Below are 25,765 nucleotides of genomic sequence, written 5' to 3' on the forward strand. Positions count from 1 at the left end.
AACCCTCCCCTCTAGATACACTGCCTGCAGTAGAAAACCTTTGGGTTTTTTTAGTTATAAAAAGATGTAAGGGGCTCCTGCTAAGCTAGTGCTGCAATGTTGGAAGTAAATATAAGAGAATGCATCAGGGATAATTTGGGTTCCTCCTCACTCTTCCCACTTCCAAGCATTTAAACAGGTTTGTAAGGTGTGCTCCATCTCTTTTGCATTTCTGTCACTTAAATGTTCATTTTTGCTATATTTGATTCAATTGAGTTTTTTTTTAAAATGTAATTTGAGGAAGCCTACTACCTACATGCCCTGCTGGTTTTCCTTAGGCTTCCTCACCATCTGGCTTTTAATTTTTAAATAAATAAATTTAAGTTTTGAAATATAGCAAATATAGCAACCTCCACCAAGTGAACTACTGGTAGGGGGTCTGGGAACCGCTAACAATAAGAGGAAGAACAAATCATCTTCAAGGGAAATTCTGGACAGGAATCAGGAGGGGGGTGAATAGGCGAACGGATCGGCGGATTTTGAAAATATTTTTGCCCGGGTTTAGGATTTAAAGCGAGATATTAGCGGATTTCCGGAACCTGCAATTGCAGCAGATTGTGTATTCATCTATTTTTTGGGCCCGGAGTTTGGACTTTGTGTGTAATTACATGGAAAATATTTTTGCCCAGATTTCGGATTCAGGGCAAAAATGGAAGGGCAGATTCGGTTAATAAATCATAATGAATAGGCGGATTTGTATACCCCTATTCACCCCCCTCAATCAGCCTTAAACCCCCTGTAAGGGTGGCTCATAGAAAGTAAAATATTTAATGAGGTGCAGTGAGCTAGGGGTAAGGAAAAAAGCTAAAATACTGTGGCCACTTTTCATGGCCCCACAACTATCATCGAGTAAGCTTTACATTCCACTACCACTAGCTCTGTAAGCAATGATTTTGTTACAAATAGTTATGGTGAGTCCTGGGACTCATCTTGTGAAAAATCATGAGTCCCAGTCCAGAACCAATGCTTGGGCTTTTATGCAACCAGACAGTTAATCTGAAGACAGACTCCAAACCTCTGTATTACAGTATACTGAATTTAATATATAGTCCTTCCATTTTAAAGCACAAACAAGACTAAAATAAATATGCATCTTTAAACAACAGCACAAGAAATCACAGAAACAGGATATTCTACCAAAAAATCTTCAAATCGAGCGAACATTCTTTACGTCCTGTGATACACATCCATGAACAATTCATGGAATTTCGTCTTTGGGGATTCTTATGCGTCAGGGACACAAGATGCACAGGTAACTAAATCACTGTGTAAGTCCTCATAGTTGTAGGAAAATGTCATCATGCAAGGAGACATCTAAACATCATTAAAACCTATTTATTTTGATGTATTTTTTTGCAGAAATGAGATTTGTCACATAAATTATTAATAATCAACTACCAGAACTCTACTGTTAGAACAAATAAATTTGCTCTGAAATGGAGGTTGTGTCTTCTTCTCTTTCAAAGGCACCAGAAAAAGATGTCTCAGGGAGTTCTTGATCATTGTCCACATAAACTAATTCAAAAGCTCCTCTCTCTTGTACTGCAGCACATGGATGCAGCTCACCATTGCGGACACTACTCGTCTCATCATTAGCACCACTACTACTGTCAATAAAAATTGCATCGTCACTACAACCAGCAACAGGATCAGTGTTCTCTAATGTGCTTTGACACTCCAAGCCATTTACTGCAATAGGTACATCTTGCAAAGGTTGTGAAAGTAATAGATTACAAGGAGACATGTCAGTTGTTCCTACAACTTCCCCAAGTGGAATTAAATGCCATTGTGTCAGTGCCTTACTGATTTGCCACTCAAGACCAACATGGGTGTTGTCCTCTTGTGGTTCATTAGGATTAAGTGTTGCTGATGTATTTCTTCTGTCTTTTATCCACTCTTCAAAGTCAAACGACAGAGATTCATCAACTATTGTGTCTGACTGGCTGCATTCCAAATTTACAAACACTGCAACCAGATGTTCAATTTTCTTTTTCACTCTTGCAGAAACCATAGGCAAGTTTTTCAAAATCAGTGAAATAATTTCAGTAGAGTACACTGATGGGTTATCTAGTGTGACCTGCAATATGCTGACCCAAGAAAAATCACTTTTTGTTAACAAAGATGGCTTTATGTCTGATTGTTCTTGAAGCAAGTGTTTTACCCATGCAGCTAAAAAATGGCAGAAGCTCACTTGAGTTGGACTATTGTGCACATCTGACAGTTCTTCTAGAAAGTGAATTATGAGAAGAAAGATAAATTCTGCAGATGATTTGTCAACAGACTTCAGTAAAGTCTTCCAGATTTTAAGAATCTCCTTTGGGACATCAGAAATAAAAAAGTCTGAGGAGCTGTCTTCTAATGGCCATTTTATTCCCAGTGTGTTCAGTTGTTCAGTGGATGGAACCATCATTTCTTTGGAGGACAAAATGCTCAGTAGAAGAGACCTGAGGATGAAAAGACAACCTTAAGCATAACCTAAATAAAACAAAGAGAAAATTAATGTAATTAATGGCATATGTTTTCCCAAAATTTGTGCTAAATAGATGTTTATGAAAGAAGCACTAACGTTTCCTTTGAATCTGCTTGACATTATTGTATTTTACCAGTCATGAAGCAACCTGCAGTCCTCCCAACATTGAATAAACATTTTGCCATTTTTAGTAATAAGTACAAAAACTTTTTATCAAAAGCTGCCCACTAAACACAATTTTATTGTTTTTTTTTTCAACCCCGTATAATTTCAACCAGTAACCATTTTATCTTGCTTATATAGTAGCCTATGTCCAGATAACAGCATTTAATTAGAAGCTCATTGTTACGAGTGCAGAGGTATATAAAGAGGTGCTGACCCAGGTGAAGTTTAAGCATGTGCAAAGCTATTTTTAGCTGTTTACATGCAACTGTAATCTGCTGTACTGCAAATATGGTAATAGGTCAGCAGCTTCAATGTTATCTTTAATAGGCATGCAGCCGCATACAGAAGTAAGATTTTGGTGTATGTATGTGGAATAGCATGTAAAAAGAAGAATTTTGTGAGTAATTGCCATGCTCTGCAGAATTTGTGGTTGGGTGACTGAATCTTATTTTTAAGCCAGCAAAACAGATGCTTACCATAGATTACTCGTTGACACTATACTGGCTATCTCATCTGAGAGTTCCTTCATTTTACTGCTGTTTTTCCCTTTCATTTGCTTCTTAGAAGCACAAATAAGAGCAACATCTCTGTATTCATTCAGCAGCCTGGAGAGTTTTTGTTCATTTTCTTCATGCGTCTTTATCTGTGCCTCCCAGTACTCCTTTTGCAGCCAGCATAAACTCACGTTCAATCCATTCTGCAGTGTTTCCATGGATGGCAAACTCGCGTGAGTTGCCTCGTGTCTTAAATCAACAAGCCAGTCAGGTAAGCCAATTTCACCTGCAATTGATTGCACTGAACGTGCAAACTTTCCTTTTTGAACTTGATCAACCATTCCATTTACGAATCTTACAATAGCCATTGCAAGAGTCAATCTGCCTTGAATTTCGTCTACAGCGTTGTTTAAAGCCAGCCGAGATGAAACAAGATTTGCTGTGCATTCGATAGCAAGTGGGAGTTTACCTGCGCTGCGGCTCTTCCATGCAGCTACACGATCTACTCCTTTTCTCTGAATTTCTGGGTCGTCAAAGTTGTACAAGGCTCTGTACACATATAGCCATTCTTCACGGTTTTGCCAGCAAACTACACGTGCCTCAGTAGCCATCTTTAATTTGCCGTTGATAAATAGGGAATTAAGTGATTATAGAGCCTCAAAACATATAGAATCATAGTTTAGAAGAATTAAACTTAAAAAATGCGCAATTCAGCGCTGAAAATACTCCAAAAACCATCTTTGAGAAGAGGATACGGCGAGCAAAAGTTTCAACAGCAAGCCAGCAGCGTTCAATACTGCCAGGCATTCAATACGATCGGGAGAGGAGCTAGGGCGAGTAAACTCGTGAAGGATTCTGGGCAGCAAGCTTAGTGCACATGTTCGGCCATCTTTGTTCTTGTTCTCTTTGCAGATTACCGGTATATTTCTTCAAATAACGAGCAGCTATGGGAGACAGCGACGATGAATATGACAGAAGACGAGCACGAGATAAATTCCGACGCGAAAGAAGTGATTATACTGATCGCAGACGCGATCGAGACGACAGAAGTTCCCGTCGAGATGATTGGTCTGACAGAAGACGGGAGCCATCTTGGGAAAATAGACGTCGCGGAGATTATCGAGAATTTGATCGAGGAAGAAGAGATAGTGCTGGTGGGAGACATCATGAAATGAGCCCACCCATGAAAAGAGTTCGAAGAGATTGGTAATTAAAGGATTATTGTCCTTAAATAAAAACTCTTCACCGTCCGGTCTTGATCAGAACGTCGAAAACCAAATAAGCAGTGAAATAACAAGTATTAGAATTGGTTATATAATGTGATGCGCAGCTTGCCTAAATTTTGCAGCAATCTGGACAGAGAGACTCGAGAAAGCAAAATTCTAAAGGAAAATTCTAGCAAAACCCAATCGTCTAAGATAATGAGGCCATGTGTTTGGTTTCTGGTGGGCTAGAGATCATACAAACTTCTCTTCTCAGACCGTTTTTCAGTTTAAGCATCATTGTTGATGCGGCAAGTCACTAAATTACAAAAGGTTAGGGGTAATATTCCATCCAGGGGTTGACACAATCCAAGTTTTTTGACACTGTTATTGTTGTGGATAGCATGATTCCATTCCATGAATTCCTAAAATTATCTCATCAAGAAGGTTTCATCTTTGGCCTCGGGTAATGAGGAGCATAACACTTTGTACAATGTGGCCATTTTTGACTGTAAAAGAAGCAAAATAGTAATATGGTGCAGTGCACTGTTCATATGACAGTCCAATGACCAGATTCTACAGGAAACAAAAAAGCAACAACAAGAACTGAAAACTCAGAAATTGTGAGATCATTAACCCCTAAAATATGTTTTGCATCAAACTTCAGCTAAAAGTTGCAGTTACATACAAATTTTTAATATTTTTGTTGAAAGAAGCCTATCGATGTCTGCGTGAAGTTTCATGTGCCAGTGTGGGAGCTAATTTTAAAGTGTGAATGTTTGACAGATCTGTTTTAGAGAACTTGTCAACTTAAGCATTTTTCCATATAAAGTTTCACTTGTTAAAAAAAAAGACAGCCAATTTTCAACTTTCAGCCAAGGTGTTGTCATCCAAAATTAGCGGACGTAGTCTTTGTCTGAATGGTTCAGCCAGCTTGCTCTTTTTAAAGTGCAAATGATTGAGTGACCTATTTTGGAGAAAGGGTATTGTTTTTATTAGAACTAGTTTTCATTTATTTTTTTCACTGATTCAAAACAACAAAACAAAACAGTCAGTTTGCAGCAAAGGTCCCATTTTTAAAAAGGTAAAAATTGTAAATCTGTATAGCTTGATTTTTTTTATCAACTAAACCTTAGTCTGCAAAGTTTTAGTGGGGAATTGTGGGCATAGTTCCTTTACTTATTCTTAGCAGCATGTATCTCCAGTGTTGAATTGTCTTTTTCAAGAAAAAACTGATGCCAAAATTAACCGTCACTTGTCCAAATTTTGAGAAAACCAAGTCATCTTTTTTTGATAATTATTCTTTAACAATCCTTTCAAACTCAGAGTGGTGATAGAGTCTTGTAATGTGATTTCTTTTTAATGAAATGCTTTAGAGTGACCTTTCAAAATGAATCCTCTGTGGCAGTACTGTTACGTAGTGTTATTACTTTTACTGCATTTTACAAAATTAAATTTGGAATTTTGCTGTATTTTGAATTTTATCTCTTCTGGAAGAAATGAAAACATTTTTGTTATTATCTACAGGGATGCAGAGCCAAGTTATCATAATGCTGGTGACTACAGTGTGCCGTATGGTGGAGTACCTGCGCATCATAATACATGGCAACACCCTGATGTTCAGCAAATGCAAAATGCGCAACAGGATGCTAGACAACAACAGAGGTTCATTGTATGATTCCTCATTCAGCTGCTCAGATTTTAGGCATGGTCCAAATATATGTTGCAGTTAATTTTTTATCTCAGTTAATTTTTATTTTTCCTTTGTTTCAATTTCATTAGCATACATAACCATACCCAACAACAAAGAAAAACTAAAATAATTAACGGAGATGAAAAATTAATTGCAACATATATTTGGACCATGCCTAAAATCTGAGCAGCTGACTGAGGAATCAAATCATGTAGTCAGTATCTACCAAACAGAGATACCCTGTTATGAAAAAAATTAAACTCAAGTTTGTGGCCTAGATGCAGTATTTCATGGTTACTATTTCCCTGATTCCTGAGCTCTAAGCTGTGATAGTCCATCAATTAAATTTTCTGCAGAATTTATGGTTATTTTCTGAACAGGGATATCCTGTTTCCAGAAGCAGCTGCAACAAAAACTGTTGAAGTTTGTTTTGCTGCAGCTTGTATTTTCCTTTGAAAAGTTATAGTCTTAGAACTTATTTATAATACCAGGAAATAGTGGCTAGCCTTCCCCTGAGGCAGTAGCCACAAAAAAGCTTATTTATTATGCACGGCAGTATCTTTTAGTTTCATATTATTTTTTTTAGACCTGATGTAGATCAGCAATCACAGGCATCCCAGGGTAATCATGCCCCAGCCATGATGACATTTAAGCAGTTCTTAAATGCTCAAGATGACAACATTGGTGATGAGGAAGCATTCAACAAATATCAAGAATACAAACTGGAATTTAGAAAAACTCAAATGAGTGATTTTTTCCAGCAACACAAGGAAGAAGAGTGGTATGTAGTTCATGTAAATCGAGCTATGCATGTGTCAATGGAATTTGCTATAATATAAAAGGTAAATAAAGGGGTTTATTGTGGGCGACAAGAGGAGCCCGTTCGCCCCCAATCCTAATCTCCAGGTTGTTATCAAGCATGCCTTGCATGTATGTAGCCAGTATTCATTTGGACTTCAACTAAGGGTGAATGGAATGCACAGTATGCGATTTGATCACTTGCGTTTGGACCTTCTATCACTCGTAATCTTGACCATCTATCGCGTGAAACTTGCTTAAAGCACAGTGTTGAAGCACAGGCATTTGAACGTGGATCATTGCTACCCGCACTCCATAACGTTTGGTTAATACTTGTAAAATAAGAAGGGACATACAGTTAATGTTTTGTATCTTCTTCAATTGCTGTTTATGATGTAGAATGTCTTTAGGGCCAATTAGTTCTTGCAGACTGCAATCACTCAAAAAGTCAAAGAACTTTAGCAGCATTTTGTGCAACTATTACCCAGTAAATATACTTGGATGTGCTTCTATCTGAATGGGACAAGGGCCTAATGACTAAGGACACTGTATCCATCAGTTTTTTGTTTCTTTGCTTGTTTGTTTAAGGTTCTGGCATTGATTCCAATCTGGAAATCAGTTTATTTTGACCCTTGCCTACGACATTCTGTCATCTACATAATTGTAGCTAGTATCTAATTCCAATGGAGCCATGTCTAAGATAAAAAATTGCTCTATTTTTTTGCAAACTTTATTAGCTTTGTTTTCACATTTAGATAAAAAGAACGGGCCTTCTTGTTTGTTTTTTTTGTACTCTTCACACATTCAGAGCATCACCAATCTTTTTCTGATGTAGTAGTGTTAAATAAGAATTAAAGTAATGCTCATTTTTATGTTTATTTTGCTAACTAGTTAATGGCCCTTTCCTTTCGCAGCAAGCTGTGTTGTTGTTCTGTCAGGCACATGCATGAGATAGCCAAAGCCATATCGATCGGGACCTTTATGCATCGCACTTTAACAAAACCTCGATTTCTTTTGCATGAGGCATAATGCCTAGAACTCTTTATACTGCACAAAGCAGTTCATTAGGCAGATTGGTAGCAGGGAACAGGAGCCACGTTTAAACCCCACGGTATAGAGTGAGGTTCATATTTTGTATAATTTGACCTCAGTCAGTCTTTCTACATGAATGCTATAAAAATAGCAAGTGTTTTAATAATGAGAGAGTGAAAAGGCAGTAGTACAAATGTATCACAGTGGAGGCCAGGCAAGACAGCGAAGATGGATGAGTAAGTCCATGCGGGTACTCGCACTATTTGTATTTTTTAAACCATCTTTCTCATCACTTTCCAAAGTGATATGTTTGATTTTGTCTTATTTTTAAAGGTTTAGAACTAAATACCACCCTAAGGAATCAGCAGCTCGACAGAAGGAGTTAAAGAAGGCAATGAAAAGGCGGCTTTCGGTCTTTCTAAACCTGTTGAAGTCAGGGAGAGCTGATGCTATATCATTGGATATTGATAACTCTGATGCTATTGTGAAACTTCTGGATGCTGGTATTGTTTTTCCTCTCAAGTGATAACAAATTTAGGTCTCTATACACAACATGTACAATGACATCTCTGAACTCCAAGGTTTGAAGTAAATTCATAGTCTACAAGCAAGGCTTGCTAGTAAAATTTTTTTTTTTCTAGCAAAAGTCAAGAGCCTTGTGAAGAGTGTTAAGTTATTCTCAGACTGTGTTTATACACGCAGTGGAGTGCAAGCATGCAGCTAGAACACACATAGGTTTACATATTATTTTAACAAATAGACAGTGGCCGACATGAATGCTCTTTCTTTTCCTGGTACTGCTCAATAATATATACATAGTTGTTATGGCTCAAATTTATACTGGAGGAATGCTTAATGGCTTTGTTAAAGGATATTACTTCTACTGGCAACCTTCCCCAAACCACTCACATTTTGCAAGTGTAAATTTGAGCCCTGAATTTCCCCTTAAAAGAGATGCTCTTGAGTATGGTGTGACCAGTCAGACTTTCCTCAGTACTCTGTTCCACTTTCCCTTTAGTCATCTTTTAAAGTAATTTCGACATCTTCTTTGTAGTTGTTATAAAGTTAGAAGGAGGCAGTGACAGTGATCTGGCTGTACTGGAGTGTCCGCCCACTCCACCACCTGAACGAAGACGGTCATCATCTAATCCTTTGATGTCCCCAAATGGTAATGACCCTGCAGAACCTTTTGAGGAAAAGAAAGATGGAACTGTTGATGAAACAGCGCAAACCTCTCAGAATGACAAGGATGCAAAGAAAGGTAAAAATAATGTCCTGCAGATGGCTTTTTGTCTCTCTTTTAATTTGGGTCTTGCAATTTGGCCAGAAACATCATGAAACTACATGTATGGGCATGGTCACATCAGCCCGTCTTTGTCAAGTTTAACAGTTTAATGTAATTAATGTATATGACAGTATGAAAAGCAATGTTTGAGAACCATCTGTGTCTGTGTTGCTGTTATTGCCATTTATTTTTCCAAGTTTGAAGTTTAATAGATTTCTTGACTGAATTTTTTTTTTACAAAAGAAATAAAAATAACAAGACCTATGCCCCCAAAACTAGTTAACCTATAAGGGAGTCACGCGAACTGGCTAAGATGGACGGATGTGTGTTGAGTGCTCCACGTAAAATTTTCATTTTTTTGTAAAATTATATTGATGTTTAATTGTTCTTTTTGCTTTTGTCTATTTGTTTCGTACTCATGTTTCGTGTTGTACACTTTGCCTGAGTCTATTGCCAACCTAAGAAGAGAAAATAACAGTCTCAAGTCTAAAGTTTCAACATTAACGTCTTATTAAATTGTTTAATACATTGGGTTAGTCTCTCTTTGTAATCGTTATGTAGTTGCCTTGTTTTATGCTAGTTTATTGTATTTATTGTACTGTAGTGTCTGTACTGTTATTTAGTCCATCTATAGATAAACCTTGTACTTGTAATATGTCTTCAGCTCCCCATGCCTCAATTAGTAAGTTCATAAGCTATTTGCGGGTGGGAAAGTAATGTAATTAGTTATATCTAATTTTCAATTATTAAATTAGTTGTTGTTGGGTTTTGTTCTTGCACTGCATGGCCCAAGGCAACTGTCTTTGCCTTGGGTGGCAATGAAATCTTACCTATTGCACAGAATGTAAGTGCTAAGCAATCTGAATCCGAAGTCTCAAAGCTTTTAAGTTGCCTTCAATTAGTTCTAACAGGACAAACTTAACAGTGTTTTGCTAGTCAATTTTTAGGGAGATATTTGTTTGTTTTTTGTGGTGTTTTTTTTTTAATTTGTGGCTTGAACTTTCACAACTTTATACAAAGCCTTTTATTCATAATGTTTTTCTTTTCAGATTCAGTACTAGAAACTGGTCCTGTGTCCCCATCATCTGTACCTCTACCCTCAGCCCCTCCACCAGCCTCAGCAAAAGCCACTGCAAAAAAGGAAGAGAATGGAGATGTGAAAATGATGTCAGTAGCCAATCCAACACCTGAACAACAACAACTGCAGCAGCAGGCCCAGCAGTACTATCACCAACAACAGCTGTATTATCAGCAGCAGGTAAATTAGGGCATAGCTTCTTTGACTCCTTACCCTCGATCCCATTCGAAAGCCCGATTTTCCCATGCTTATTTTGGGGAGTGGATAGTCAAATACAAGGCATTTACAAACAATTACTTTACTTCAATGGGGTAATTCAACTGAATATTAACTTTTACTGACGACATCTTGTGAGAGAATTATTTTTTGAAAGAATCTGTGTGTTGTCTTCCCCACCTCTAGGTTAGAATACTATGCATTGTTGTTACATATAATTTATGGCAGATGCTTCCTGGTCAATGATTCTACAGTTTGTGTGGCCATTCATTCTTTTAGTGTACAACAAAATTCTTATAGTGGGCTGTGTGAGGTAGTTTCTGCAGAATGTGATGAACAACAACCACAGATTTAGCCAAAACGAGGCCTCAGGCTCCGAGGTCTTTCACTTGCATTACCCTGAGGAGTCAGCACATGTGAAATTCAATGTTTGAACCAGGCCTAATGATACATGTATAATTTAAAATAGAAGAGATTAACATGAATTTAAAAAAACAAAGCAAATGTTTTTTGTTATGGTGTTGAAATCATGATGTACAATTGTAACTCCTTTACGCTTTATGATTTCAAGAACTTACCATCCATCCCCTGTCTGTGTTATGTTTGATTTTGCAGTATGGCTATGGAAACTATGATCCACAACAATACCCCAAACAGGTGACACAAGAACAGCAACAGGAACCACAGACATCCCAGTCACAGAAGGATCAGGGTGCTCAAAAAGCTACCAAAAAGGTAGCTTATAAATGTCACTGAATAAAACCTGTACAGAATTTGTTACAGTACTAGCATCTATAGCGGCATTAACATTATGCTGTTGAGGTGCAAGTAAGCAACTTATAAAGTCAGTCAGTAAGTCAGTCAGCTGGTACATATATATTTAGTAAAATCCAACTAGTGGTCTATTATCAATGCTGCGTTCTGATTGGTTGAGCTACTACTAGGCTATATGTTATAGCCCCCTAGTAGCGAAAATCGTGGGCTTTTAACTACAGGCTGTTGCTAAAATTTTTTTATTCTCGATATTTTTGACCAACTAGTTGGATTTTACTAAAACAATAATATTCCCCTCGCCCTCATGGCCTCTGAGTTAATAGCCCATTCAGCCTTCGGCCTCATGGGCTATTGACTCAGAGCCCATTCGGGCTCGAGGAATAATTGTTAAATATCAAAGTAAGAATGAAATAGGAAAGGGGGAAAACCGTTAGGTCCTCAGCACCTTCAATAATCTAACCCTTGTGTGTAGAACCACTAGGCATGTAACTATCTCTGGCAGCTACCATCCCTAGTGTCTATATCTCCAAACAGTACTTTAACTAGTTCTTGGCTCTGTTGTACATGTATTGGCCTTGTAAATGTTGTTTAATTTTTCTAAGATACTAATACAGTCAGCTCTCTCTAAGACGGACATCTTTGGGACTGGCACTAAATGTCCATCTTAGAGAGGTGTCCATCTTATAGGGAGTCAAATAAAAGGAGTAAAGAAAGGCAGGGACCAACTCTAAGTGTCCGTTTTACATAGGTGTCCATCTTATAGAGGTGTCCATTAAGAGAGAGCACATGTAGACTGTATTCAGATTTGCTGAAGTTACGACATGTGTAGAAGTTGATACCTTCAACACTCACCCAATTATGTTAGGACAGCCCACACCTTCCAAAAGTTTTTAGTGAAATTACTGCAGCTGCCATCTAATGCACTTAAAAATGTCACTTAAAGGTGAGAGAACTCAGAGAGAAATAAATTTGTTTTGAGTATAGGAGGATGAACCCAAGAAGAAGCGCAAACGTCGCCACCGTGAACCTTATTATTATGATGCTATGGATGACGAGAGCGAGAGTGAGTCTGAATCCGACTCAGAACCTGAGCCTGCTCCCCCTGGGGAGGAAATGTCACCAGTGGAAAGTGGAAAGGAGAAAGAACTGTTGCCCCCAGGGGTGGAGGCTGAGGCACCAAGCATTGATGAAAGCTTAGTACCACCAGGTGAGTATTGACAAAAATCAGTTTATTGGCATCACTTGACAGTACCTTATATATTAAGCAACTTTTGTTTACAGTAGACATTTGTAAGCTCATTCACACCTTGATTGCCCTTAATTGCCATTGTACAACTTTGTCCCCTGTAATACTGTAGTCTTGTGATTCATCTCCAGACAACCCTGATGCCTAATTTTTGCAGGGATGACATCTTTTAAACCATACTTAAATGGGTGTAATTCAGTCAGAAGACTTGAGAAAAGTGAAAAATCTTATTTAACTTTGATCAGAAAATTCCATTGAACACCTTTTCCACTACCCACCTGTGCTACCATGTATAAACTATTTCACGATCCTTGAGGTTTTGGCAAATTTCTTTTCCCTGAAGTGAATAGATCCAATTAAATGTTGTGTAGAAGAAAAAAAATTGGTGAGCATAAAACAACCAAATCTGCCCATAAAATGGTAGTTTGGGTGGAAAAGATAACTGAAGGGGATTTTTTTTTGCATTGTATTATAATAAATAATAATGTTCCCTAGTCTATCTACCTGAGAACCATAGAAGTTTCTGTGAAAGTCTTTGGACAGGCCCTAATGCAGTGTCTTTTTTAAAAATTGTTAGTTGATGTAGGGGTAGATGCACCTAAACCCAGTGAAGTTGAAACAAGTGAGCAACTTCCAACAAGTTCTTCAAATTCTGAAAAGCAGCCAAGTGCCACAACAGATGAAAGTAAGCCAGGTGCAGATACAAAACTTTTCTGTATATACTCCAGAGGACTCCAAATTCAAACATTTATTTTGTAGGGAGGCAGGGTAGCCGAGTGGTCAGTGCATTGGACTTGTAATCTGGTGACCGCGGGGTTTCATCTGCAGATGAACAAAATCTCTGCAGAGTGCACGTAAATTTTCTTAACCAACAAAATAACATTGTTCTGAATATAAGGAAGCCATCGGTATACCTACATGTCCCACACCTAATTGTAATGCATCATTGATAGAGTCCTGCCACATGATTTGTTGTACTAAACTGATGACTCAGTTGGACATGTGCCGTTATACAACAACCTTTATGTCCTTTCAGTGTAAAGTTATGTGCAATTCTCCTCAAGAATAAAACTAGAAATAACTCTTGATTCTTGACTTTATTCCCTACAAAAAAGTCTGTCACTTGACTCCAAGGTTTCATAGCCACGTCTCTGATATTAATTCATGTATTATACAGATTCTGGTGAGCCTGCTGTAGGATCCACCCAGCCTGAATCCATCAGTGGCAGTAATGGAGTATCACAAGGAGGAAAAACTACTGAAGTGGAAACTGCTGTAAATCCACAAACTTCAGGTACTCATACCTTTGAATGAAACTAGTCTTGTTTGTAATGCAGAAAAGATGTGAAACATAATAGTCTATTAAAACCATTATGTTCAGATTACTGTTATTTTGATGTTTGGGTTGCATGTAGGTATATTGGGTAGACCTTTTACGAAACAGTATTGCAAGTCTTACATTTTCTATTTGGTAACCTTAACAGAAATTTAGGAATTCTGTTTTCTCCTTTTATAATCTACATCACTCTTGGCCAAGCTCCATTCTGGCTTTTCAAAGGCATACCTTTGAAGTTTCTTTTTCCTATCTTGTTTGTTATGATGTGTAGCTTATTGTATCATGCATGGATCAGATCTAAACTTGGTAATCAAAACATGATTGAATTTTTTTCAACAGATGACACAGCTGCCGACTCCACCCAAGACCCAAACACCAAAGAAACCAAACAAACGTTCCCTGCTGAGACCAGCAGTATTGAACAGGCCGAGTCAAGCAGCTCTTCTGTCGCCCCTCCTGAGAAGGACTCTGATTTGGTTGGTAGTACTGTCAATGGTAACAATACTGTGACCGCAAAGCACCAGGAAGCTGAAATGATCCCTGAATCCAGCAGCGAGGCGCAGGAGAAACCAGAGACGCCGGTAGTATCTTCAATGGAGGCAGAACCGTCCAGTCTGGCATCATCTGCTGTAGAACCCTCTACACAGGCACTGTCTTCTGAAGAGGTATACCTTGAGGATTCTAACTACATGAACAAAGCGCATGTAATATTATTCTATTGTTATGAAATCTGATGTTGCTTCATATACCCAAGGTTATGTATTTCATATACACTGTTCACTGGTGGCAATAAAGACACCTGAAGGAGGGTCATAAGATCTCTTTCAACAGATAACCCACCCTACCCAGGAAAGGTTGGCCATAGAACTGGGGTCTACATCCCCTACTCTACTCGAACTGTGGTGTAGGTTCTTTGTGTCTCATAAGACAAGTGAACGTGCTTTGAGACGGGACCTACAGTTTTTCGTCCTTATCTAGAAAGTCTAAACCATTTGCAAAATTCATGTCACTACAAAGGCAGCACTTTCTTTTCAGCTATTCAAAGACCCTGAGGGTTGGTTATTTAAAGAAAGTCTAACTTAGACCACGGTTTAGGAAATCTTTCAACCTGCAGATGTCTTCCTTAGTGGGTCATTTTAAGAAGATGAATGCTTTTCTAGTCTACACCATATGCTTTCATGAAACTGTTCACAATAAAATTAAAAGTGGCGTTTACACAAAAGCATTCGGCAAACTGAAAATGGCTTACAATGGGGTTTTGTTAAACACTGGTTAAACTCTTTTCCCCGATTACTATGAGCTTGACCCCAGATACTTTCATACGAAACAACTCGAAAATGAAATCAAAAGAACTTCCTTGTTTTTCAATTCCCCGCCTGTTAATTGCATATAACTGTCAACTTGAAATCTCAGTGACAGCCCTGGTTCTGTATTTACTGTAAATCTAGAAACCAGAGCAAGTTGATTCAAACAAAGTTGAAGAGGCAAAGGAGGATTCCAACAAGTTATCAGAAAAGAAGGAAGCTGTGGAGGAAACTACTCCCGTTAAAGAAGTAGTAAAAGACAGCAAGGAAAACACAACTGAAGAGAAAGAGAAAGACACAGCTGAGGAGCCAATGGAGACTGATGAATCAAAACAGTTGTCAACTGTAGGAGAACCTCGCGCACTTCACAAAACATTCTCTTTGTTCATGAGGAGTGTACCACCAGGAATATCAAAAGCTGACATTGCTGCAGTAAGGAGATTTATTTTTTAATGTGGCTAAATATCATTTAGGCAAAGTTAAACTCGAGCGAGTTGGCCAGCAGTCTTCTCCCACTTCAGTATGTGACCTACGGGGCGGCCCGCGGGGAATTGCAGGGCTCCTTGTGTGCCCTTTTGCTAGTGTTGCTTTGCATTGTAGCTTTGCTTGCTGATTGTAGCGGATCATTTCTTAGCCTTCTTGCAAATCAGTGCGGATTCTTGCTGATAGTCGCGGATCAATGTTTGCCTTCTTGCGAATCATTGCGGATACCTCCTCTCTGCTTATTGCATTTGGCCCCCCACTAACCTTTAAGGCACCAGTTCCCAACCTCATCATTAGCGATGAGTTTAACTCACAAAATCAGTTATGTGAGAGCAGATATGATCCTTGCAGTTGAATAAACAACCTAAGCAGTTGAAAAAGAACCTGCGAGATTAATATCCTAATATTAAATTCTTAAGTGTGACCATTCAAATGAAAGCTACCGAAAGCTTATCTCTTTTGAAACTGTGTATTTGACTGTCGAAGTTTATCCTTACTCTTCATTCTGGATGAAATTGTATGGTGTGACTAGCAGTACACTTATAGTCTTGAATGTTACCCTTTTCTGTTTCAGATGTGCAAGAGATTTGCTGGATTTCTTCGTGTTGCACTCTCAGACCCGAGTCCTGACAGAAAGTAGGTGTCTCTCTAATTAATCATGCAGTCTTTAATAATTAGGGTCAGGTTTGTTAAGTTTTGCTTTTTTGCCAACTCTTTGGGTCCTCCTATAGTAGGTGGGTCCATAGTATCAGGAGGGGTAGAGTGGGCTGGAACCTCCCATTTGAATAGTGCAGAGGTTAAATAAGCCCCCACCTCCAGTCCCCTTCCCCCCTTATTATTCTTGACAATGAAACAAATAAATTATAGAGTATATCAATTAAGATGACTGTAACACTCCATGTGCACTGATCTGGTATGGTTCATTTACGTGCTGAAAGTTCAAATTTGTTTTTTCATCTTCCTTCGGCCTCATGACCTCCAAGCGTTTCCACTTTGCATTAAAATTCTTTATTGAAAATTTATACCATCGTCTTCGCTTAAATAAATAAGCCCCCCACCCCCCTCCCTCATCGTGCCGGGTGGGCTTAATTAGAGCATTAGTTAGGGTATTAATGTGTGATTCAGCCCTTATTCGTGGCTCACAATTGTGTTGCTATTGCTGGCAATGGAAAATGTAAAAAACATTGTCTAATTGTCTCTGTAGGTTCTTCAGACGGGGGTGGATCACTTTTGACAGAAGCGTTAACATAAAGGAAATCTGTTGGGAGCTAAATAACTTAAGAGTGAGTTTTCCTTTCCTTTTTTCTTTTTGCTTTTTTTTAAATATCTGTAAATCTAATGAAATACCACGAAACGAAAGCATTTTATTTCTTTTTCCTGTGAAGGTGAAAGATACAGAATTGAGTCCTGTTGTTAACAGAGACCTCTCTCGGCGAGTTCGCGGAGTTTCTGGTGCCGCTACAGCAAAGCAAGTTATCAGAGATGACATTAAACTTGCTGCAAAGCTCATCCGGGAATTGGACAAAAGAGCCGGCATCTACGAGAAAGAGAGTAAAGAGGAGACTGAGGCGAGAGAGAAAGCAGAGAAAGAAGCTGCTGAGGTAGGCTAACTATTCTGACCAATCACAAAACGCTGCACGTGTTTGAATGAACCAATAAGATCCTGAAGTAGCGACGTGTAGCCGATGCAAAGCACGGGAAAACGCGTGTTAGCGAGTCGTGTGGTTTTGGCTTTCCTTCCTTATTCAGGGTTCTATCTAGGGTATTTGAGGGGTAGAAGCTTTCCCCCAAAATGCCCAGCTTCCCCCCAAAAAATATTGTTGTCATTACAGTATATAAGTCACTATATCGAAAAAAATCATCAAGACGCGACGAGGTTAGTGCACACACTGTAACATTTCTCAAAATTGAGTCTCAAAATGCACCAGATTGCATCTCAGCGCATATTCATTTCAAAAAATTTTCGGGTGGGGGACCCCTCTAAGAGGCTTGTCGCCTTCGGCCACTAAGGACTTCTCCCCCAAATTGATAAATCCTAGATAGAACCCTGTTATTGGTCTAGAAAGTGGCGTGTTATTTTTCTAGCCAACCGCAATGGAAAATCAAGGTAATTAAAAAGTTAACTTCGACACTGGATTAAAAATCGCTGTAATATAGAACCGATTTGGATTTAGACTTTCTAGTGAAACGGGATAGGTGCTATTGAGGTCTTAGCCTAAGTGCCGGCCGATGATAGGCAGTCCAGAGAGTCTATTTTGGTGCAGGGTGAGCCATATCTTGGTTTTACTTACAATCCTGTGCCTTTTGAAATTTTACTTTATGCACAACGCAAAGCAAAAAACACCCCTTGTAATTTTGACAGCATTACAAGATTGTACGGTCTTTGGCCTTGTAAACTACTTTTAAATTTTCACCTCATGTTGAAACTGGTCGGTAAATAAAACCTTTAAACACAGAAACAGGTTGATAAATTAAGTTCGCCTTGGACTTACTCGTTCTTTTCTGCTCGGCAAGATGCGACTGTTGCTTAAGAGTAAGAAGCTGGGTTGTTGAATATTTTTCAGAAAACAGAAGAGGGCGAAGAGTGTGAAGCCAAGCCAGTTGACGACTCCGACATACCAGACCTTCCCAACGAAAACCCCATCCTGGCCTCGCTTTCAGAAGACGCGACCGAGGAGGAAGGAGGTGAGGAGATGGAGCTCATGGGAACAGCCTCGCCAACTCAAGGGGAGTCTGGTGACAAGCCTGAGGTGGACCTGTCACGTGACAGTGGATTGCTGAGAGTGTTGGATCGTTTAGTTTTGTACTTGAGAGTAGTGCATTCGCTGGATTACTACAATGGCTTGGATTACCCGTATGAAGATGAAATGCCCAACAGGTGTGGGATAATTCACGTGCGTGGAGCCACACCAGAAAAGTGCACGCTGGTTGAAGGTATGACGTCAAACTTTTACAATCAATTAACTTGTTACCGGACTCGACCCTTCATACTAAATTTTCTAGGACGCGTTTGATGATGCGTTCTCTTAGCTACACCGGTCTAGCATAAGTATACCATGTACACTGTACGCATTATTAGATTGGATTTTAGAGACCTTTAGTTTCTCAGACGAGGACGACTAGAAGTACGAGATTTTCTCTATACTAAGTAGTGCGCTTGCGCGAACCAGCGTGCGTCATTTTGGCGGGAAAACCTGGTAGCCGTCGTCATTCTACGTCGAGTTTTAGCGAGAGTGTCCTAGTGGCGGAAACCAGTTATCAAATGTTAAAACTTTTACCGTTTTGCGGTCTGGAGAGGGCTTAACCTCCTTGAATAAAAATAACCGTGTTGACTTTCATGGTGAAAAACAAAAAATGAGGCTCTCCGGGGTGTCCTCATCATCGAATCTAAAGGTCTCTTTTTACGGCGTGTCAGGTGGTGTTAGATGTTCGCTGATATTAACTACGTGTGAAAACCATGCACTAATTTTTATTTTAAAAATCTTGGTCTCACTTCTTAACAGTTCAAGAATGGCAGAAGGGTTTAAACCAGAGGCTTGAACCATTTTGGCAAGAAAAAGAGTCGTTGAAGGACGAAGAAGTTGTTAAGCTCGGGAAAAAAGATCCTGAAGCATATCCTTTGAGTAAAACAGCATAATGTTAATCAGCAGTTGGACAAACACAGTTTCTTATAACCGTGTCATTCTGTCGTGGCAGTTAGGATGCTGCTCCATAGGTTAACTTTGCTACTGAATATTTTTTAATATTTCTTGTAAAAGGGAATCGCTGTCCAACTTTTCAAAGTGATACCTTAAAATTGTCGTCCGTTCCCTTCCAGTATCCTCACTATAGGAAATCCTGCAAACGGCTGATAAAGCCTTTACGTGGCTCGGATTACTTCGTTGGAGAGTGCGTCCCATCCATAGCAAGGAAAATAAACATCGTGTCCTGGATTAGTCCCTCGTGCTGTTTATGTAACACCTAAGTAAAGCATTCCCCGAGTTTTATGGCCTTAACATAGTTTACTGAAACAGAGAGGTTTGTTGAAGCTAACACTCAGGAATTGGCAAAAGATAAGTGGCTCTGTCCTCTCAGCGGAAAGAAATTCCGAGGGCCCGACTTTGTTAGAAAGCATATCTTCAACAAACACATGGACAAAGTGGAAGCTGTTAGAATGGAGGTAAGTTCTGCTGCCCCCTTTGAAAGATCAGCAACGCGTATCATGTTTACCGGTTACTCGAAGGTGATCTGTCCAGAAAATGGCTCAGTTTGCGTGGTGTTATTATAGACAGAATCTCGTGAATGCAGATATCCAAAATTTCGTTGTAAAATACACGAGTCTCTGTCAAATGCCTGCATTGCGTTTAAGCCTGAAAACTTTCTTGTTCTATATCAGACTAGTTTGTTTTAGTTTTCTCGCTAATTTGCAATCAGGTCTCAGGACTTAAAACTTTGCGCTGGCTTGTAGTAGAATCCCAGGTGTTATATCATTGATTTTTTCTGTGATTTCTTGTGAAATTTAAAAGGTTATTAAAATGATTTCCCAAGAAAATTACTGCTAAGGCCTCGTAAAGTATGTTTCAGTTTCTTTCTTTTGTTTGTCGCACAGTTGGCACCAAACATGGATATTTTTGTTCCATAGATTTGGTTTAATTTATATCCTGTGCTATATTAAATCTTACTTTGCAACACATGGTCAAAACATCACTTGTAATGCTGACTGTGTTACAGAAGTGTACGGACAATTTACAGCCATTAAATGTCCTTGGCCTATCAATACTGTCTGCTAAAGAAAACTTAGACTTGGCTGTCAAATGTAAGTTGCAGCTATATTTCTGTTAAGTGGCTCCTCTTCTTCTCATTTTATGAAATGCACCGTTCTCTTGACAATAAGCCTTTGTTTGACTCTTCCGCAGGCGGAATTCTTCAACAGATACTTATCAGATCCCAAACGGCCACAAATGCCTGAGGCTCCAGCATCACAGAGGCCGCCTGGAAACCAGATGGGTCAAATGTATGGACAACATCAACACTCACAAGGCATGATGGGATGGGGACCTAGACCCCAAATGATGATGTACGGTAAGTGACAGGATGTTTACTGGCTTGCCTGAACCGAGCATGCGTGGAAGGCCGGGGAAAAGGACTATCTCCCTCCTTTTCCCCTTTCTCTCTTACGCCTTTTTGACGCCTTCCACTTGGGTTGGACTGAGAGTATAATACAAAGAAGTAGTGCTGCCAGAGAGTCTGGAGTGCGAGGCAGTTGATGCATGCATGAGAAAGCTTTGGTCTGGTGATAAGGACGGGTAAACATGCCAAGTTAGGGAAGCGTGTCCCGCATCTCAGTGATCAATTGAGGCTTTGGATGAAAAATTACATTGGTTTGTATGAAATTGTCCACCCCAACCTTTAACTTTTTTTCATTGTGTGTAACTCGCTGAAGCGTAAAGGTCAAGTAATACGGGCAACATTTTCGCACAACTTGTCGCGCAACATTGTTGTGTTGCAAGTTGAAAAGCGTTGTTTCCCGTATTACCACCCTCGCTCTCAACTTGTCACGCAACAAATTTTGATGTTGCAAGTTGTGGCAACATATTGCGCAAAGTAGACCTAAGTTCTACTTTTTGCAACAAACTTTCAATTTTATCATTTGCATCACAACTTGCTACACTTCACAACACTTGTGATTGGTCAATTTTCCCGCACCAAAAACGCGGGAAAGATGGTGAGTAAGTGCGCGCTTGACCTCGGGCATATCCGATTTGGGCAAAGTAAACATGGCCGAAGTTGTGGAGGTTGAGAATGCTGAAACCCAAGATTGTGAATTTATTAGTCAAAAAATGTCAGAGGCCCAAAGAAAAGATTTGTGCAAAGAACTTGAAAAGCACTCTTGTCTGTGGGAAACTTGTGGACCAGAGTATAAAAACAAGTCACGGAGGTCAAGAGCTCTGGATGAGTTATGTCAAAAATTTAACATTTCACCAAACTGTCTTAAAAAACAGCTACATAGCCTTAGAACGGTATTGACAAGGGAAGTAAAAAAAGAAATCACAGAAGGTCAACAAGCCATTTTGTTTGCTGACACAAAAACACACTGTTGACCAATCACAACGCATGATTTTTTCAAAGAGCCGCAACTTGCAACATCGAAATTTGTTGCGTGACAAGTTGAGAGGGAAGATGGTAATACGGGCAACAGCCCTTTTCAACTTGCAACGCAACGATTTTGCGCGACAAGTTGTGCGAAAATGTTGCCCGTATTACTTGACCTTAACGCGGGAAAAAACTATTGATTTTGTTTTTGAATTTTAGACTGTACAACTTTGTTTCTGGTTTGACCGTGAAGAGGATCACTCGCATTTCTCAACAAAATAAGTTCAAACTAAACCGGGAAAAGCAAACGGCTTTGGAAGGCCAAGAAAAAGAAACCGAGTACTGATTCAGTTTCTCTTATCTGTCAACAGGTCCCCGTGGTCCTTATACTCCCCCAAGCTACGGGGGATACGGACATGAGATGTACGGTAGAGGACACACGTTTCCGCCAAAACCACGAAGGTAACAAGAAGAAAGGCTAATTTTGGGCCCATCTTTCTCTCACGGAAAGCACTCCGTGTCCCTTCCGTAAGCAGCAGTTAATGCTCGCGTTCCGCGAAACGTGCTCTTATGAATGACACTCAGGGTGTGATTCCCTGAGAGAAACGTCGGGCAACTTTACTTTCACCTCCATGGCGCTCAAGTGAAGAGGGTGAAAGGTAAAATGACGCTCACGAGGACGCCAATTGTGCACTTTGCGTTCTCGCGCGCAATATTTTCCCCTCCTCCCTTCCCTCTGGGGCCCATCTCATGGAGGGAGGGTTTGCTCTATGGTTGTTTTAGGGTGGATGTTGTTAGTCAAATTCCAGGGTAACAACAAGATTCCTTTATGAGTTAATTGGCCAGTCGTAAGAAACGTCCAAAACACAAGACAGTCAGACGTCGAGAGAGCGATATAATACCCAGTGACGGCCAGACGATTCGCTTGAATCCGGGCGGTCTTCAAATAAAAACTGTTAATTAAACGTGGTTTTATTGTAGATTTGGGTACGGTGGTGGAGGAAGAAATAAAGGAGGTGACAGGTTAGTTGGATAAAGCTTTTTCAGGGCGCTCTTCAGTCTCGGAGGAGAGCAGGAACTTCCGAGGAAAATAACACAGCCTTAAGCCGTGTAAATATTTAATTCAAACTCTTATTAATATTTCATAAGGAAAAAACAGACAAAAAAATAAACTTTTAATGAGTGTCTTTATATCTTATAAAGACACGGCTAAACTTTACGTCCAATTTTTCACGCCGCGACAAAAAGCATGGGCGAGAGGGAAACTGGGCCGAGTTAACTCTCGCCAAGACTTCTGGGATCGTTACTAAGGACGTGTCAGTTAACTATTGGCCAATTTTATCCCATGTGACCAGTAACCGTCCCTTTTCTTCTGGTTTCTTTTTTTGCTTACACCATTCCAATGTACCCAAGCGTCACTGATGCAAGTAAACACGCAAATAGACCAACCTCCCGACTTCTCTGGGCGTTTTATGAGGCAATCTTTTGTAAGAAAAGCGTGTATAACAGATGTGATAATAGTTCAGATATTTCCATCACACTTTTTGTACTGTTAATCAGTAGCACCTCTAACGGTTAAAATTTCTAAGATTTGATGCAACATGAAATTCACTGGAAGTGATTGTAGTGATGGAATTCCCTCAGAGTCACGTGGTCTTGTGTCTTGTTGTACATGAAAGTTTTTTTTAACGCTTTAAGTCCCAATCACAGGGAACCCGAACGCTGTTTTTGCTTTATCACAATAAGTATGAGTCGTGTTAGAAGGGATTTATATCAGATCGACGACGGTTTACCTGAAAATAGAATGTGGGTTAGCGCAGAGCAAGTGTTTAAAGGGGCTGCGTTACGAGGATATTGCTGTCTTAGGTCAATTCTGGGATCACTTTACCTTTCTGTGAAACTGCCCACCTACCCCTCCCCTAAGCCAACATTAATACTTACTTCTCAGCTAAGGCAAAATGTTGGCTTAGGGGAGGGGTAGGTGAGCAGTTTCCCAGAAAGGTAAAATGATCCCAATTCTGTGCTAAAGTCATTACTTAGTGCCTTTACCCGCCCGTTGTGAAGAAGATAGAGTGGTTTTCGTTTGAGTGTCGTAAAACCAAAACCAAAGTAATTACTCTGGCCAATCACATAGGACACAGACAATACATTGAACCAATCAAAACTCGAAGTAATTACATGTGGCTGACGCAAAGCGCGGGAAAATGCATGCGAGCGCGTCACGATTGGCTTTGGTTTTACTTCTGATTGGATGAAAAGGTGGCGCGAATCTTTTAAGCCAATCGCATCGTGTAGAAAGTGCAAAACCAATTACTTTTCGACACTCAAATGAAAACCGCTCTATGAAACAGTTTTCACCGCCGCAGGATTAGCTCAGTCGGTAGAGCGCTTGACTGCAGAGAGGGAGGTCGCGGGTTCGATTGCCGGAGGCGGACCAATACTCTGGGTCTTAAAATAATTGAGAAATGAAGGTACTCCCTTTGCACTGCAACAGGTTAGACCTTCGCGTGGCTCTGATGACCACGTAAAATGGCGGCCCCGTCTCCAGTAGGAGACGTAAAAATAGTGTCCCCAATTAGTAATTTTCATGCTAAATACATTGACACTCAAATAATGCGCATTCATCAAGGAGCAGTAACGTTTTCAAGTTTCAATCCATGTTGATCCTTGCCATCCGTAGCCGTGGACGGCAGCAAACACTTTCAATGCCTAAATATAGTCTTAAATAACGAAACTGGACCATTATTTTTGGAACTCGATTGATGACAAGACACGTGTTAGGTTTTTAAAAAGATAACAAATAGCGTGACTGACACAGCCCCTTTAATCATCTGTTTAACCCTTTAATCCCCAACATCAACATGCGTCTTCTCCACACTGTTCTTCATACATTTCCTATGGTACTGCTAGAGAGAATTTGTTGTAACATCACAACATTCCATCTTTAATGATCATTTCAGTAATTCTCATGACCTGTCTGTTTGATCAGGTAGTGTTGTTGTTGGGAGAAATTGGATGTGGGTCACTATTGGGGCTTCAAGGGTTAACTCGCTTTCGCTCTCAAAGTTAAAGTCGGAGTCCTGTAATGTGGCTCTAACGAGTGAGTCTGCGGTGTGACCTAATTCAAGTCAAACCCCTCTGATAACACTTTCACAAGGCATTATTTAGTTTTTAGCTTTTTACAAAAATGAAATTTGGAATATTTGTCTTTGATCGATTTTGGCCACTTCTTGGAGTGGAATGAGTGGTCGAAAATACCAGAAGAAAAACTTTGCCAAGTGTGAGGAACATAAAAGTGCCAGATGACTGCCAAAATAGTAAGAGTTTGCTTGGCAAATTCAATATTTTGTGGCCAAATGCCACCAAATAATATTTCGTGGGACAAAAAGATTATACACTCTGTAAAACAACGTTTTGGGAGGCAGTAACACAACCATTTTTTTTTCTCGCAGAGGTTTTCATCGTGACCCAAGAACGATTATTCAGTACAAAGACCTGGATGCACCAGATGATGCAGATGCTTTCTAGACTGTACCGTTTGCCTCTCAAGTATCTCGCAATAAGCGAATCTTGCGCTCTTGACAGCAATGTAAAGGATGTCCAACGTGGTCATTTTTCCATACTGTACAAACGCACGCGGACTGAAATGGCGTCCCAAAGTATAGGACTATTTTTCACTCACAATTGTACGCAAGAGTAGAGTGTAGTGCGCTTGAAATGCTGTCTTAGAAATGAATATTTTCGTTCTGTACAAGGCTCAACTTTTTTGTAGATATTAGACAGATTAAAACAAATAACTCATCAAACAACTGTTCCATTTCTGCCTGTTTAGGTAGGTAATATTTATTCAAAGGGCAAAATGGCGGATTGGGGCTACTACGTATAGCACGAACCAGGCTTCTCAAAATTTGGAAACCAGAAAGAACATCTGGAAATAGCATTCGATCAGGCTAACTTTCTTTCTTTCTTTCTTTTTAGCCCTTTAACTGGAAAAAGGAATGTAATTTTTGCAATCAAGGAAACTCTCTAAATGTTTTCCCAATTTTTGATGGTCTTAAAGTAAACAAAATGAATGAAT

General features: G+C 39.6%; 2 protein-coding genes across 3 annotated transcripts; one reads left to right on the forward strand and one right to left on the reverse strand.

Annotated features, from left to right (window-relative positions):
- Nucleotides 1–1,369: 1,369 nt before the first annotated feature.
- On the reverse strand, nucleotides 1,370–3,962 carry LOC140947091 (uncharacterized). Its single transcript, XM_073396170.1, has 2 exons — nucleotides 3,151–3,962; nucleotides 1,370–2,483 (listed from the first exon to the last, which is right to left on the reverse strand). Exons 1-2 carry the CDS (start codon nucleotides 3,777–3,779, stop codon nucleotides 1,451–1,453), a joined length of 1,662 nt encoding a protein of 553 aa, XP_073252271.1. The 5' UTR covers nucleotides 3,780–3,962; the 3' UTR covers nucleotides 1,370–1,450.
- Nucleotides 3,963–4,026: 64 nt separating this feature from the next.
- Nucleotides 4,027–25,537, forward strand: LOC140947090 (serrate RNA effector molecule homolog). 2 transcript variants are annotated; one of them, XM_073396167.1, is made up of 22 exons: nucleotides 4,027–4,374; nucleotides 5,898–6,035; nucleotides 6,650–6,844; nucleotides 8,227–8,396; nucleotides 8,948–9,154; nucleotides 10,228–10,436; nucleotides 11,088–11,207; nucleotides 12,231–12,453; nucleotides 13,079–13,186; nucleotides 13,670–13,786; nucleotides 14,168–14,493; nucleotides 15,277–15,564; nucleotides 16,190–16,251; nucleotides 16,820–16,898; nucleotides 17,001–17,216; nucleotides 18,180–18,549; nucleotides 19,119–19,226; nucleotides 19,620–19,774; nucleotides 20,511–20,676; nucleotides 22,059–22,149; nucleotides 22,669–22,710; nucleotides 25,140–25,537. In XM_073396167.1, exons 1-22 carry the CDS (start codon nucleotides 4,115–4,117, stop codon nucleotides 25,213–25,215), a joined length of 3,726 nt encoding a protein of 1,241 aa, XP_073252268.1. In that variant the 5' UTR covers nucleotides 4,027–4,114; the 3' UTR covers nucleotides 25,216–25,537. The 2 variants fall into 2 exon arrangements, with proteins under 2 accessions (XP_073252268.1, XP_073252270.1); XM_073396169.1 differs by lacking the exons at nucleotides 4,027–4,374; nucleotides 5,898–6,035; nucleotides 6,650–6,844 and adding an exon at nucleotides 7,164–8,129 and having other exon boundaries at nucleotides 25,140–25,535.
- The last annotated feature ends 228 nt before the right edge of the window (nucleotides 25,538–25,765 follow it).

The sequence above is a fragment of the Porites lutea genome, chromosome 8 (assembly GCF_958299795.1).
Source record: "Porites lutea chromosome 8, jaPorLute2.1, whole genome shotgun sequence".
Lineage (NCBI taxonomy): Eukaryota > Metazoa > Cnidaria > Anthozoa > Scleractinia > Poritidae > Porites > Porites lutea.